Here is a 16,948-nt window from a genome sequence, read left to right as displayed (position 1 = left end):
ATCATTTATATCCCTCCCACTGTGTGAACCCCCCTCCCCCCCTCCACTATCCCTCTGTACGTTCCCAAAACCTCTCACCTTCCCCTTATCCCCACCCCCCCGCCCCTGGAAACAACCAAAATGCCCATCAGTAGATGACTGGATTAAGAAACTGTGGTATATTTATACAATGGAGTATTATGCAGCCATAAAGAAGCTTGTGTCATTTTAATGCTTAAAACTACCCTCCTATCGCTCTTAGGACAAAGCCCCAGATCCCCCATGACCAGGCCCCCACCGCAGGCCAATCTCACGTCTCCGAGGCCACCCCCACGCTTGCTCTCTTTCTGCCACTCTGGTTTTCTGGCCCATCCTAACCAAATTTGTTTCTGTCCCAGCAACTTTATATTTTCTGGTCCTTCTGTCTGGAACTTCTCGCCACCTGAAATGATCTTGTTCGTTTCATGGTTGATGGAATGTTTGGAATGTTTGTCTTTACTGGCACATGAGCCCCAGAAGAGTTTGCTTTCTTTTGTTCCCAGTGACACCCCTAGCATCTAGAATTGTACCTGACACAGAGTAGGGGCACAAAACTCTTTTAATCATTAATAAAATACATATCAGACTGCTTGAATAGATTCTGCACCATTTTATCTAACTAGAGGACTAGAGTCTGTGTGAATCCTGACCACGTTGGTCTTTCTGTTTCGTTTCATTGTAGTATTGTGTTTTTTTCTTCGGGGGCGGGGGGGGGGGTTGTCCTGTTAAAAAGTCCTATTGGGCTTGAAGTCCATCATCCTCTAACCTCCATCCACTAGTCCTACCTCCTGGAGCCAGCCCAGATCTGCTTTATGGCACTCAAGTCCATTCTCCACACCACAGCCAGAAGAGCTTGCTAAAACTCTGGTCTTAACCACAGACCTCCCAAATATAAAACACTTACTGGCTCCCTACTACCAGGATAAAGTCAAAGCCTCTGAAGGTGGCATGCAATAATAGCTTTTGAGAGTTGGCCTTATAGCAGAGACAATTTGACCGCTAATAGCCAGTCTCTTCTTCCTTTTAGGATCAGAAGCCCCAAGTTTAGCAAGGTGCAGCGTCAGCTCAACAGTCTGCACCGCTCTGCCTCTTGCGCAGGTAGGTTTGGCCTTGTGACCAAGTTCTGCCCAAGAGGATGTGAATGGAAATGATACGTGCAACTTCTGAGTCACGTCCTTAAAAGGCGTTGTTTGCACTCCACCTCTTGTTCTTTTCCCGTTTGCCACAAGGTGTGCTGTAGGTGTGGTGCTGAGAGGTCAGCTCTGGTCACATGAAAAAGAACATCTCTTTAGAGCAACAATCAAAAAGAAACCTGGGTCTCTGAGTGACTTGGTGAAGCACAGCCCCCACTCCCACTGGATCTCTAATTAGACTTCTATGGGAAAGAAAAAGAAATCTGCCTTGCTTCTGTCATTGGTCTCTGTGAGGGAAGCCAAACCATCAACCTAACAAATACAGGCTTCACCTAACCTTTGTATTCTCATCCCCTTCCCATCCCCCTTGCTCCATGATTGTTAGGCTCCAGCCAAATTACGTCATTCACCCTACAGTCTCCTTTTGACAGAATCTCCAGGCTTCCTCTAGCTCATGTGCTCTCTTCCTTTGCCACCCAGTTCAAATGTCACCTCAATGAGGAGTCTCCACCTACTGTGGGCAAAGCGGGGAATGCATCCTTTATGTGCATTCCTAGGGCACTTACGCAAACCACATAACTGGCCCCTTGGGATTCCATGGCAGTCCACTTCCGGTTAAGGACCCTAACTTCCTGTCCCTGTATTCACCTCCCACAGGTGGATTCTGCAGCCTGTACGGGGGCTGCCACATAGTCAGGGCTCAGTGAACATCTGCTGAATGAATGAAGATTTCTTGGCTGCTGCATACTGAGCTCAGTAAAAGGTCACCAAAGTCTGGAAGATTTTTCAGCAAGTATTCTTGTGAAGCCATATCTGACCTCATTGGTATTTATGCACTTGGTCTTCCAGATTCAAAATATACACAACTCTACTATGTTGAAGAGAGGCAAAATCAGGGGCTTGTGTGGGCAGCTTGGGGAATTTCTGTTGTCACTGGACCCACTTTCCATAGGAACCAGGCCCCTAGCTATACATTACACAGAGGGCAGATTTATGGATTCAGAAGGAGCGTGTTGTATCATGTTCTTTTTAAAAGTATTTCTTTTCTGTTTTTATTAGTGTTATTGTTGTGCTATGATCATTTTGTTGTGGCACACATCACAAGGAAAGCCATAGGCTTGAATGTTTCTGTGTCTTTCAGCGGCAGGGCAGGCCACACTGCACGCGTGTTCACTAGCAACATGCAGTGCGGTGGCCAGGACTCTCCCACCTGCTGCTGCTCCTTCGGGCCGCGGCTCAACATCCACATGGACACCTGAGGAGGAGCCTGCAGATCATTCTTGACTCCTCCCTCCCATCAGTTACACACCCAGACACTCACATAGCATTTCTGAATTATTTTCCCAAACTACGCTGCCCTTCTCACACTGCCTACCATCACCTGCCTGCATTGCTAAAACAGCTTCCAAACATCCTTTGGTTTACTCCTCTGAAGCACCATCCACGCTGCGCAGAGTGGCCTCTCTGGAAAGCAGATCTCCTGGCACTTTCTGTGGCTTGTTGGGCTCACCAAGAGGACAGTGGGTCCGTGTCCAGTGTGAGGTCCTCCATGACCAGCCCTGAAAGCACCTGGCATTATGGGGTCCCGGGACCCGTACCCCTTGCCGTGCTCAAGCACTCTCGAGTGTTCTTTCTCCTTCACCTTTATGTCTTTGGACATGATGTTCTTTGCGCCTGCAATGGCCATGCTGGCCACCTCCTACCCATCTGTCCTTGAGGACTCTGCTCACGCCCATCTCCTCAGGAAGCTGTCTGTGTAGCCCTCCACTCACCCAGCCTGGGTGAGGCCCTTTCTCTTCGGTCAGTGGTTTCCATCGCACTGAATGTACATCTCAGTTACTGCACTGTCAAGCACGGGCCTTTCTCTTCCACTAGACTACAAGCTTCCTGAAGGCAGGAGCTCTGTTTTTCATCTTCGTGGTTCCAGACTATCCTTCTATACAACACTAAGTAGGCTCTACCATCCCTCTCCTGGGCCCAGGCCACGAGGGCAATGTGCATTGTAATGGGACTTTACCAAACTTAATCTGGTGGATGTCCATACATGGGACAGCTACAAAAATTAGTTCCTTTTTAGTCACCAATGAGTTAATGGCAGTAAGCGAATCTAAAACAAGAACTAGCTAAAGCAATAATACAGGTTCTATGCAAACCCTATCAAAATTCCAATGGCATTTTCACAGAAATAGAAAACAATCATAAAATTTATATGGGACCATGAATGACCCCGAACAGCCAAAGCAATCTTGAGAAAGAAGAACAAAGCTGGAGGCATCACAGTCCCCGATTTCAAACCATATTACAAAGCTATAGTAATAAAAAAATATGGTATTGGCTTTAAAAAAGACAAAGATCAATGGAACAGAATAAAGCCCAGAAACAAACCTACGCATACATGGTCAATAAATGTACAACAAAGAGCCAAGAATATATATGGGGTGGGGCAGCAGGATGGCTCAGTTGGTTAGAACGCAAGCTCTGAACAACAGGGTTGCCAGTTCGATTCCCCGATGGGCCAGTGAGCTGCACCATCCATAGCTAAATTGAAGACGATGAGCTGTTGCTGAGCTGCCGGAGGGGTGGCCGGATGGCTCTGTTGGTTAGAGCGCGAGCTCTCAAGAACAAGGCTGCCGGTTCAATTCCTGAATGGGATGGTGGGCTGTGCCCCCTGCAACTAAAGATTGAAAACAGCAACTAGACTTGGGGCTGAGCTGCACCCTCCACAAATAGATTGAAGGACAACGACTTGACTTGGAGCTGATGGGCATGGAGAAACACACTGCTCCCCAACATTCCACAATAAAATAATTAAAAAAAAAGAATACATATGGGGAAAGGACAGTCTCTTCAATAAATGGTGTTCAGAAAACTGTACAGCCACATGCAAAAGAATGAAACTGGATCGCTATCTTACACCCCACACAAAAATTAACCCAAAATGGATGAAAGACTTGAATGTAAGACCAGAAACCATAAAACTGCTAGAAAAAAATATGCGTGGTAAGCTTCTTGACATAGGCCTTGGCAATGATTTTTTGAATCTGACACCAAAAGCAAAAGCAACAAAAGAAAAAAAATCAACAAGTGGGACTACATCAAACTAAAAGACTTCTGCACTGCAAAGGAAGTCATCAACAAAATGAAAAGGCAACCTACTAAATGGGAGAAAATAACTGCAAATCATGTATCTGATAAGGGATTTATATATAAATATATAAAAAATATATAAATATATATAAAGAACTCATACAACTCAACAGCAAAGAAACAAACAATCCAATTTAAAAATGGGCAGAGGACCTGAATAGACATTTTTCCACAGAATACATACAGATTGCCAATGGGTATATGAAAAGGTGCTCAACATCATTAACCATCAGGGAAATGCAAATCAAAACCACAATGAGATATTACCTACCTCACACCTGTTAGAATGGCTATCATCGAAAAGGTAAGCAATGACAAGTGTTGACAAGGATGTGGAGAAAAGGAAACCCTTGTGCACTATTGGTGGGAACGTAAATTGTGCAGCCCCTATGGAAAACAGTATGGAGGTTCCTAAAAAAACTAAAAATAGAACTACCTTATGACTCAGCAATTCTACTCCTGCGTATTTATCTGAAGAAAACAAAAACACTAATTCAAAAAGATATCTGTACCCCCTGTTCATTGCAGCATTATTTACAATCGCCAAGATATAGAAGCAACCTAAGTGTCCATAGATGGATGAATGGGTAAAGAAACTGTGATACATATAACCCTAAGTGCATAAATACAGAGAACAGAGTATGGTTGTAAGGGGTGGAGGGAATAAGCAAACTGGGTTTTTTATTTATTTAAATAAACCGAATAAAAATTTTAAAAAATGAAATGGCAGAGTGTCTCAGGTTCTAGAGCTGGACTGCTGGGTTTAAACAATAATAAAAATTTAAAACTTGGAAACTGTTCTTCATGAAGAAAGAGCATATGAAAAATTCCCCTGCCTAGAATGTAATTGTTTCCACCCATTTCATAACATGAACAGGGGTATAGAAGATAAACCCACAGTGTAGCATCAGACAGATCTGAATTCAAACTCCACATGGGAGACCTTGGGGGAATCACTGAGTTTCTCAGAGCCTTAGTTTCCACATCTGCAATAACAGAAGTATCTAAGACACTGAGCTGTTGTTAAGAATTAAATGAGGAATTGTATATAATGGTATTGGTACTATACATATATGTATATGTATATGTATGTGTATGTGTATGTGTATGTGTGTGTGTATATATATATATATATATATATATATATATATATATATATACCTTCACCAACCTAAATAGTTTTTTGTGAGAACACGTATCTGACAAAATTTAATGACTGATGACAAAATAAAATAAAATAAACCCTACCATATACACAATGTACAAATCTCAAATGGGATGCCAAAATACTGCATTAAGAAGTTTAATTCATAAATTTTCCTACATAGAGAGGAAAAATGGTGATCGAGTGTTGTATTTTTCAAATAAACCAGTATTAGACTCAAACAGCCCTGCCCTTTAGCTATAGTCACGTCCTCAGGGGGGACGGCCTGGGGCTGCCAGGTGAATTACCTACTAAAAGCCCTTTACCACAGCTATTTTTCAACATCTTAGAGATTTTGAACATTCTCATTCTGCCAGTAATAAGTTAGTATATGCTGTTTTTTTAATTGATGTTTTTCAACTATTCATTAACTATGCATGCACTTCACAGACCTCCTGACCTGGGTTTTCTCCCTACAAATAACGTTCTGTTAATGGTTAATATATAAAATATGGCCTTCAGTCATTGAAGCCTGGATTTCGTATCTACAAGAAAGGACACAATCAGCTCCAGCATCAGAGATGTCATTTATAGACATGTGCAAATGACTCTTTCTTATTTGTATACCAGCTTGGCTCTCTGTTACTGTCCCTGGGTCTGCTATACAGTTGTCATCCATCACTACAGAGCAACTTGTGTGCACCCTAGAACCCATGGAACAGCATACACAAAGAACTGTCAGAAGTGGGGTTTCCAATAAGCAACATGTCTTTCCTTTTCAGATAAGGAAAACGTCACTACCAGAAGTATGGTCCTGATAATACTGCCACATTTCAGGTTGTAGACTTTTCTGAACACAAATAAGTGTGATGTGATGGCTAATTTTATGTGTCAACTAGACTGAGCCATGGTGTACCCAGATATTTCACTAAACATTATTCGGGGTGTTTCTGGATGAGCTTAACATTTTAATCAGTAGTAAAGCAGATCGCCCTCCATAATGTGGGTGGGTCTCATCCAATCAGTTGAAGGTCCTATAAAAGAAAAAGATGGACCCTTCTCTTAGTAAGAGAATTCTTCAGCAGACTGCCTTCGGACTTCATCTGCAACATCAAATCTTGCTGCCTACAGCCTTTAAACTGGGACACTGGCTCTCCCTGTGTCTCCAGCCTGCTGGCCCACCCTGCAGATTGGACTTGTCGGCCTCCAAGCGGTTCTGTTTCTCTGGAGAACCCTGTACATATATGACAATTAATAAAACCTACAAAGTAAATGAGATACTCTGGTAATAATATGGCTATCACGTGGCACAGTGGTCAGCAGTTCACATCTGTTAATACATCACAAATAACTGCAGAACTTTAACCACAGGAAAGAGGAGTCGCTGGTTAAAGCAGAGGAGGGCCAAGGACACCAGATTCTCCCAGACTCACACACCAGCAAGTCTCAAGGTTTCCAATGTAATTACCTCCCTCTTCAGCTTCATGGCTAAGTTTCTTCAAACTTGCCACCTCTACTTTCTAAACTCCCATCACCCCTCAGCCCACTGTCTTCCCTTCCGCCCTAGCACTCCTCCGAACCAGCCCTGCTGGGCACCTGGCCACCTCCCATGAAAAATCCAGGGACACTCTTCAGTTACATCTCAACTGCATTCTGTGTCATCTAAGCCTCCGTCAGGAACTCTGACACCACGGTCCTCCTCGGGTGCTTCTCCCTCAGATTATTCCTTATAAGAGGTGTGTCCAAGAATTCAGTGATGTGCCCCGCTCTCAGGAGCCATGCTCCCTGGAGATCCCACCTGTTCCATCACCACGGCTGGCACCGCAACAGTGTTGGTGCTCACACTTGCCGAGGGCTTACTCTGTCCCTGGCACCATTTTAAGCAGTTCATGAGTACCAACTTATTTTATCCTCACAATAACTGAGGTAATAATAATTTCCTTATAGATGTTATAGATGAAGAAACTGAGGCACAAAGCAAGTTGCCCACAGTCATACAACTACAGGTGCTCCAAATCTTCCATCACTGAGTGGAGTCATCGCTCCCGAGCTGTGGTTATCATGACTGATGATTTCCAAAATCCTTCTCTGGTCCAGAGGTTTCTCTAAAGCAATGAAATCTACCCAGTTTTTCAAGCCAGACACCCAGTTCTTTACTCCTACGTCTTCTTCAACTTACAATTCATCACCAAGTCCACACAACATGCAGTTAATTAATCATCAACAGTCACCTTGGTCATTCTTAAGTATGACACCCACCCACAATTCTGCTCTTCACTGAGGGCCTCGTGTCCCCAAAACTTCTCACACCCAGTGGCCTGACTCTCCTTGTCCATCTTAAGCTTCATCCACGGTGCATTTCTTGCAGTGCCTGGGTGCTGCCTTCACTTTCTCCCCTTGCAGTGTCTATCTTCTTTGCCTTGACCCCCTTCTCCTCCCTTCCACCCTCCCCAAGCCCGGCACCCAACTTCTCCAGGTGACTCCTGCTTTTCCTTTTAAAGAAACAATTCAGGTATATTTTTCCAGGAAGCTGTCCCTAGTCTCCGAGGGTCTGAGATCACCCCCTCCAAAATCATCTCGACTTAGGCCTCTGTCCTGGGGCAGCTCGTAGTGGGGCCCCTTGCAATGCCTGCTCCACGCTGAATATACCACCCAGGTGGCCAAGGCACTGCGCTGGCCCCTGGGGTTGGGAGCTGGGATAGTGGACACAGGATCCTGAGACTGGCTTAGTTAGCTAAACAGACGTGACACCGCCCCTCGGCTAAATTCTTCCATCACTTCTCATGGAAGAAAGATGTGAGCCAGGCCAGCCTTAGGTTCTGGCCCAATGAGGCCACAAGATAGGGAGGAGCCTGAACTCAAAATTCCCTTTTTTCCCTCCAAACCTCAGGTTCCTGGGCCTGAGCTCCGCCACAACTAGGGCTGGGGGTGGGTGGGCCTTGGAACCCACTAGCCACTTTTCCATCCTCTAAGTGGTAAGAATTCAGCCTACTCTTCCCACCAGCCCCAAAGACTACCAAGCGCTTCATTTGGGCCAGGAAGTCAATATCCACAGAGGCAGATTCACTTCAACATGGAGGTGACACCCGCTTTTCCTTCTATCCCTTTAATGAGATGAAGGTGGGATTTCACTGACTCACTCTTGCACCAAGGGCTGGGCTGATGGAAGGACTTGGAGTGCAAACACTCAGCTTTTGTGAGCAAAATGGGCATAAGAAACGTGCCATTTTCCTAGACAAGTATCATATGATCTCACTTATATGTGGAATCTAAAGAACAGAATAAACGAACAAACAAAACAGAAATAGACTCAGAGATATAGGGGAAAAAACAACAACTGACAGTTGCTAGGTGGGAGCGGGGTGGGGACGGGGGAGAAGGTGAAGGGATTGGAAAGTACAAATTAGTAGTCACAATATAGCCATGGGGATATGAAATACAGTTTGGGGAACATAATCAGTAATGTTGTAAAGATTTTGTAGGGTATCAGATGGCACCTGTCTTATTAGGGAGACCACTTCATGGACAGTGTAGGTGCCTGACCACTGCAGTGTACACCTGAAGCTGTATAATACCGAATGTCAACTGTAATAAATACACACACACACACACACACACACACACACACACACACACGGTCACAGGATGTGGAGCACAGCATAGGGAATAGAGTCAATGTAATTGTAACTGCTGTACACGATATCAGAAGGGGAGGGCAGAGGGGGATTACCACTTTGCGAAGGGTGTAAATATCTAACTAGTACATTGTTTTGTACACCTGAAACTAATTTTAAAAAAAGGCGTGATGTACTGTGGAATTAGTTTCAAATGAAGAGGAAAAAAAAGAGAAACATGCCACTTTCCTTACAATCATGTATAAGGAAAATTACAGCTGGCCTTTCACACAGGGTCAGTGAATAGTGGGGCCCTGGACACTTGGACCCAAAAAGCGGCAGCTGCTACTCTGCACCTGCCAGTTGTTGTCTCACAGGAGTTCTTTCTTGGCTGAGGTTTCAAATGTTGGCGAAAGTTTTACAATTGTTAATGTAGGCTGACAGCTACCCTATGGAGCTAAGTGGAAAGCGGAACACAGTGTATGGTAGGACCACTGGAGGGAAGGGGACTGAAGACGGGGAAATGAAATCACTATCCGCTGCCTCCCTTTCTCCAGCAGTGGGCGCATTCAGCTGAGGCAAGAGAGCAGAGGAGTCTTTTTGGAAGAAGTAAGTGACCCAAGACCGCCATATACTGACATTTGGGAATCTTGCAGAGGAAAACCCAGGAGCTTTGACTTGGGATCATGTCAGGGCAGAGTCCATGGGTGGACAAGCCTGCTCTCTGCCTGTTCAGGATCTGCCTTAATATCACCCCAGGCCAACAGCTCCCAAAACAGAGTCTCTACCCTCGACCTCTCCCCTGAACTCTGGATCCAAACTCAACACCTCCACTTAGAATAATCCACTGCCAATTCAAGCTTAACATGCTGGAAATACGACACTGGACTTCTACCTCCAAACCTGTTCCTCCTGCAGTTTCGTCATCTCAGGAAACAGCAAATCCATTCAACCAGTTTTTCAGGCCTGAACCCTTGAAGGCATCCTTGGGTCCTCTTTCTCTCACACCCTGATTCCATCCAATCCAACAGCAAAGCTTGAACCTCAGCCTTCGAAATACATCTGTTTTTACTACCTTCTTCACTACCTCTGTCAAATCCACCGTCATTCCTCATGTGGACTATTTTAACAGCTTCCTATCAGATATCCAATTCTGGTCCCCCCATGGTGTTGTAGGGCCCCTTGCAGCCCAGGATGGTCTCCCTATTACCCAGCAGGGCCCTATACAGGACTCTATTCAAAACCTCACATCACACTCAGAGTAAAGGCTATCGTTCTTTCCAGTTACTCTATAAATATTTGTGAATTAATAAATTTCTAATCAGCATTTTAGTAACCACCATTTTAAAAACAGGATATCTAGGCCAATAAACATGCAAAAAGGCACTTAAGTTCATTAGTCATATAGGATGTGCAAATTAAAATCACAAAATACCACCTCAAACCCATCAGAATGGCTAAAATGGAAAAGACAGATAATACCAAGTGTTGTCCAAGATGTGGAACAACAGGAACCCTCACTTCCTGCTAGAAGTCTAACCTGGTACATATACTTTAAATAACTAGTTGGCAGAATTTCATATCTGATGACACAGCAATTTCACTCCTATTATTAGTATATCCCCAGCAGAAAGACATACATAATCAAAAGACATGCAAGAATGTCTATAGCAATATTATTCATAACTCCAAACTGGACATTATCCAAAGTTTCCTCAAGAGTTAAATGAAAAAACTGTCATATATTCACATAACAAAATACTATACAGCAGTGATTCTCAAAGTGTTTTGAAAACATAAAGTAGTTTGATCTGGCTGGACAAAGAGCTGGTCTCTAGACCAGCAGCGTCAGAATCAGCTGGGAATTTGGTGAAATACTAATCCAGTCCAGACTTAGGGAATTAAGAAATTGGGGGTGGGACTCAGCTTCCCTTGAAAAGCCTTCCAGGGACTTCTGATGCAGGTGAAAGCATGCGGACACTTCACTACAGGAGCAAACCTGATGCATTTGAGCACACTGAGATCATTAAAAATTCTGTTGGCAAGTCGGAAGATGACTGTTGCTAGGTACATAGAAAACTAGCAAATATGTGTTTTGACAATGCAGAATAGTTTGATCTGGCTGAACAAAGGTCTTCTTTTTTTACTTTAAGAAGAATACAGGTTGTATAAGAAAGAAAAGAACATGTAACACAACTATACTGCTCGGCTCAGCCATGCATTACAATTGTATGGTCATCAGAATGTGACATCAATGAAACCAAACAGGTAACACAGCCACACAACATAACACAGTGTCTAAAGCGATGACTCAAGAAAAAGCAGTAGAACCCTGTGATTTAGAAAATGGGTGTAACTCGGAAAACTGAAAACAGTGACCTCTGGGAAAAAGGATGAGGATGACATGTGCCAGGACACTGCTGTTTTTCATGAGTCCTTTTAGTAGCACTGCACTTCTTAAATTCCCTGTGTGAATAACTGATAAAAATTAACATCAAAAATCAAAAATAATACCGTATTGGCAAAGCAAGCAAGACAAGTAGGTGACATTGGGTCAGGGCCCACCAATGTGGACTTTCTGCTCTGGGGAGCCAGAGGTGGACAGAAGAGCTCCACATTCACAGCCCACCATGGGGAAAGCACACCAATCAGACCAGGGACAAACAAAGCTGTCGGCAGGATGGGGGAGAAGCACAGGACAGACGAGGAAGGTAACCTGGTAAGAGTATGGTTTTCAATAAACATAGGCAAGAAGAAGGCTAGGAAAATGCAATGTCTGTTGTGAAAATGCAGAGTAGTTTGATCTGGCTGAACAAAGGTCTGGTCTACCCAGGCACTGTCCAGACAATAGGCCTCACTTCTCGACTGGGCCTTGGGAAGCATAACCTGCAAGGATATGTAAGGCCAACTAGAGAGGCAGTAAGTCTGAAGTACTGAAGGTGGAGTTCTGGGTTTTTGTTTTTCTGCTTTGTACTGAGATTCTGTTACCAGTAAACAGAGATGAATTTACTGTGAAGCTATTGACACTGAGGCTTTAAGGCCCTTTAATTCTCATGAGGATTTGCTAGGGACCGTCGCACAGTGTTGACATGGTCACACATAAACACCTTTTTTTAAGTTTGCAAAAGTCAGCTCCTCTAGTTGTAGCTATAACTGCTCTTTCCACTATGACCTCCCAGCCATCATACTTCGTGTCAGGTAGCACTGGAGTGGGTGCTGGAATTTTCAGCTAAAGGGAAGTTGAATGGAGATGCATTTACTTTGGGTTTGATGGAATATATCTGAGGGGTTTGCAGTCACATCTGTCTGTAAGTTATTGTTAGCCATCCTGTGTCAGAACAGCTTCCAAAAATGCTTCTACTGTCCACCACACCAACTCACCTGGCATGGTGACATAAATGGCAGAACCTGAGGAGTGTGTGAGCCTGGGTAGTGGCAGCCAGCACAAGGGATCATGGAAAGAAACAAGGCTCCAATGGTATAGAGCTAAATGCTAGTCTGTGGAAAATTCTCCCACATCTTACAACTAATATATAAAAGAAAAGATATGGGATTTTCAAATTTGATGACAATTCTAAAAATCTATAAGACCATACCAGTTTGAAGCCTAAATAAACTTCTAAACTATCAGCAATCGATTTCAACTAGCCATGCTATAGGAAAGCCTAAATTTACCTTCCTATTCTCTCCAAATATTACAAAATCATTGTTATTCAAAGATGCAAAGGGTATGAAGCCAAAAAATGTGAAAAAATGTATTACAGATTGAGAAGCACTATTTTTATGTATTTTGTTATACTGATAGCATCTTAAAATTATACTGTTGCGTTTTCTTATTCTAAATAATTTTTATATCTATTTTTAAATTTTAAATCTTGTGTTTGTTTCTTAAAGAGGGCCCCTAACTTAGGTCTAAGTTTCAGACCCAACAAAACCTAGATCTACTCCTGCAAAACAATTTAAAAAGCATAGTTTTCTAAGATACTTTTGTTCACTGGTCACATAAAAGATGACAGACAATCATTTCAGTGAATCCTGCTACTGTATTAGTGGTGGTCATGAGGTGGGGCTGAAGTCACTCCACCCACCCCCTCAAAGCCCAACAGCCAGGGAGCATCTCCTGCAGTGGTGTGGGTGGTTTGGCCTGGAAATGAAGGGATGATTCCAAGAGGCACTGCAGGAATGCATGGCGGAGAGGCAAGGAGGAAGGGAAAACAGGGAGGCCATCCTTTGTGCAGGGGCAGCATTTGGGGGGCAGGGAGGCCATGCAGGTTGCTTTTATGGAGACTTCTCAGGACTGGGAAGCAAATTGTCTAGGGCTGCCCTGACCGGAACCAATGTCTGAAAGATCAAGGGCAGGGACATGTATCTCTTGGGAGGTCCCTCTCTCTACTCTCTCCACCTTTCAGCAAACAGAATCCAGATTCAAGAATTCAGCACACAGAACTGTCTCAGGAGCAGCTGAGAGTAGCAAACTCAATAAAATAGCAGAACACTGGGTACCAATGAGGGGGTGGGCATGCTGGGCCACAAGGCCATGGTAACTGTGCCAAACACTGCCTTAGCTAAAGAGTACTCAGAAAAGGATCACGACTAACTACCTTTTCATCCTACTCTGTGCTGTCTGGCGAAAGGCCAGATTTCCTCCAATCAGCACCCTATTACTGTGAGAACATTATTAAGACAATTTGTCCCTTTACACAGGTTGCAATGACCTTGTATGGCTTCTATTTGTCCCAGCCACAGACCATTCAGGCCAAGCTCCCCCTCACTACCCGGCAGGCAGGAAGCATCAGAATAATGCCCAAGAGGGAGCCCGGAGTCCTAGGCTCCCTGATCAGACTCTTAATGGCAAAATCTTTATTTCACCCTTCCCCCACCCTTAAAAAAAGCTTTTTTGTTGTTGGCAAGTTGCAAACACATTATCTCCTAAATAAGTTAAAATGCATAAAACTCAAATTGTGCCTGCCATATTGCAAGCTCTATATACGCATCTGTTAAAAGGTTTTTAAAACCCTCTGTATCTTCAAGGATTTAAATTTGAAAAACCACAGAAACCCGTAACAACTCTCCAGGATTTACATAGTCGTAGTGTCCGAATCCTAAAATAGCTTCTCTTCAAAGCCTCATGGAAGAAAAGTTTTATGGTAGAACCTAAATTACTAAATATCCTGGTGATAAGTCACTCTGGAAAGGAAGTGAGGGGGCTAGGAGGGAGGAAGGAAGGGAGGGGCAGGAGAGCAAACGCTTCCCTCCCCTCCTGCACACACTGGATGTGCTTTCCAGGAAGCATGTTCTCCCTGCAAGCTGCAAGCTCCAGCATTCTAGTTCATAAGGTTTGGGGTCTCCTTTCCCTACAGGACAGAAAGATGATGGAGCCAAAGTACACTTCCACAACACTCCTGTAAGTCATGCATTCCTTACAGGCTGAGTCTTTGGTCTTTAAAACCACAGAGGGAGAACCCTCCAATACTAAATGTGTCAACTCAGTCTTGAAGGTTAACTTTTAGAGGGGATTAGAGGTTTCATCCCAAGGTAAAGCACTATTCACGCTGTGCATGACCACTCACTTCAAATTTAGGATTGAAAAGAGACTGCTACGCCTGAAAAAGAAAATGCTATTTGGATATAAAATCAATCTCACAATTCCTTCTGTCCATCTTCATTCTCCAGATCACCAGAACACAATCATAGACTTTAACAAGCAAAGCAGGAGTAAACTATCTTCCCACTAGATCTAACCCTGCCCTGACAGTCCTGGGAGAACCAATACCCACTCACTCATCCCACAATATGGACTGCATCCCTACTATGTGTCAGGCGCTGCTGAAAGTACTGAGGAAAATGTGGGGAACAAAACAAAAATGAAAGTGAGAAGAGAGGAGCTGCATTTTCAAACTCTAGTCACAGGTTTTAAGCTTAGCTGCTTGATATTCATCCTGCGGGTCAGTGTTAAGTTCCTGCAATCACTCAGTGGAACCACTTGAAGGTTGTGGGCAGAGTAAGTTTGCATTCAGGATGCTTGAGGAAAGATAAACAGCAATCCTTCCAGGTCTCCAAGCAGTTGGGGTCTAAACCTAGGGGCAACTACACCCAGGTCCCGGCCACTGGGTCAATTCAAAGGTCTTCAAAAACAAACAGCTGTGGCATTCAGGCCAGGGAGTAAATTTTAAAGCCCTGGACTAATTTGCATAGTCAATATATTTATTCTAACCTGCTCTCTCCCAGGCAAAGGTCAAATCCCCTACAGTTAGCCATTCAAATACCAAAGGAGAGGGGCTATGTTCGGCATGTTTCCTGGGTGGCTGCCACCGCCACGGGAGAACGAGGTGTTCACCTCTCCGGCTCCTGGGGTGGAGAAGGTAAAGGGAAGGTCTGTGCAGTAAACGAACACAAAGACTTCTTTCACTGTATCACGCCTGGGTCCGCGGTCACCAGACGGCCACCGCAGAAGGCCGGGGAACGCGGGTCCGGCTCCGCACTCGAGGACCCCCACCCCGGCAGGATCCCAGCCCGCCAGCCCCGCGGCTGCACGCGGTCCTGGGCCCTGCTATCCCGAGCCCAGAGGAGCCCCTTTGGTCCGACTTGACTTCTGCTCGGACTTTCATAGGTCCCAAGTGGGTGTGACGCGGACAGAGTGCCCGCCCGGCCCGGCGGGGCTGCGCTAACACGGACCCTGCCGGAACGCGAGAGCAGGGCCGCAGCGCTCACCTGTCCCGCCCGCAGTGCGAGCTGCACCGCCACTTCAAAGCACTCCTCCCAGGGGCCCCCGGCGGGCGCCGCCTCGTCCTCGCGACTTGGCTTCATCGCGGCCTCGCGGGGCCCCGCCACCTCCAGTCCTCCACGCAGTTCCTCTACTAGTTTCCACTGCCCTGAAATCAGGCTCCGCACTCCCTCCTCTTACTCCCGCCACTCGAGCCACGGCCTCAGCCTGCCCCACAGCTGTGCCCGCGGGAAGGGCAGGGAGCGGGCCGCGGCAGGGGAAGCCGCGCCGCTCGCCCCAAGCCCCGCCCAGAGCCCCGCCCCTCCCCGCTGAGCCCCACCCTCTCCGCTGCCTGTCCTGCGCTGTGCCTCGTCCCGCACTTCCCAGCACCAACCCTAGTCTTTCCCCACGTAGAGTTCGACCCCGCTGGGCTTCCGGCTCCCTGCCCCAGCCCCGCCCCTACCGGCCCTCATCCTTGCTCAGCGCTTCACACCCCGAGCTCCGCCCTTATCCCCACTCCTCCCCGCCGAGTCCTGCGTCACTCTGCATCCGAGCCCCGCCCCTCCAAGCCTCTGCTCCTCCCGGCCCCGCCCCTCCCCGTCAAGCCCCGCCCTCCACCGCGCGCTCGGTCAAGCCACGCCCCGCAATCCCTCACGGACCCCTACCCACCCAGTGCTCTGCCCAGCCAGTGGAACGCAGCCCGCAGCAGGCGTGGCGAGAGAAGGGAGGGTGGTGTGTATGGTGGGCGTGGGACGGAAGCCCTTGAACCTGGCGGGACCCGGGTCCCGGGGCAGCCTGCTACTGGTGTGGGCGTGCGCGGCCAAGGCCACGACTTTGCTCCCCACTGATGTGATGGGAGCTCCAGTGATGTGATGAAGCTCCAGTTGGGGGAGCTTCCGACCCTCTCGCCCAGTCTGGTGGTTTAGGGGCGGCCAGGTCCTAAAGGAATTTTCTTTAACTCGTAACGGGTCGTCCTTTGAGCAGGCCACTGGACGCTCGGTGTTCTCAGCCTGCTTGGTTGGCCGCAGGCGCTCGTCCTGGCGGCAGAGCACAAAGCGCCTGTGTTCCCTAATGTTTGGATGCAAACAAGAAGCTTTGACCCCAGCTAAAAATCAAACACTATGATGACAGTCACTGGATTTTACAACTGTCTGAACTCAAAACTCCATTGTGGAGCCTTAACTGTGAC

The 16,948-nt window shown here is 46.0% G+C and overlaps 1 protein-coding gene across 2 annotated transcripts in view; it reads right to left on the bottom strand.

Moving 5' to 3' along the window:
• The window catches only part of IMPA2 (inositol monophosphatase 2), a 61,029-nt gene extending 44,947 nt beyond the window's left edge, over positions 1-16,082 (bottom strand). The window contains exon 1 of one of the 2 annotated variants that reach the window (XM_019711363.2): positions 15,768-16,082. In XM_019711363.2, coding sequence (XP_019566922.1) covers positions 15,768-15,863 — 96 coding nt within the window. In that variant the 5' untranslated portion in view covers positions 15,864-16,082. The remainder of the gene's footprint in view (positions 1-15,767) is intronic. The other variant, XM_019711364.2, reaches the window with a different exon arrangement.
• Between the last annotated feature and the right edge of the window lie 866 nt (positions 16,083-16,948).

The sequence above is a fragment of the Rhinolophus sinicus genome, linkage group LG09 (assembly GCF_036562045.2).
Source record: "Rhinolophus sinicus isolate RSC01 linkage group LG09, ASM3656204v1, whole genome shotgun sequence".
Lineage (NCBI taxonomy): Eukaryota > Metazoa > Chordata > Mammalia > Chiroptera > Rhinolophidae > Rhinolophus > Rhinolophus sinicus.
Note: the sequence above shows the minus strand (reverse complement) of the source record. Positions and strands in the feature narration are given on the sequence as shown.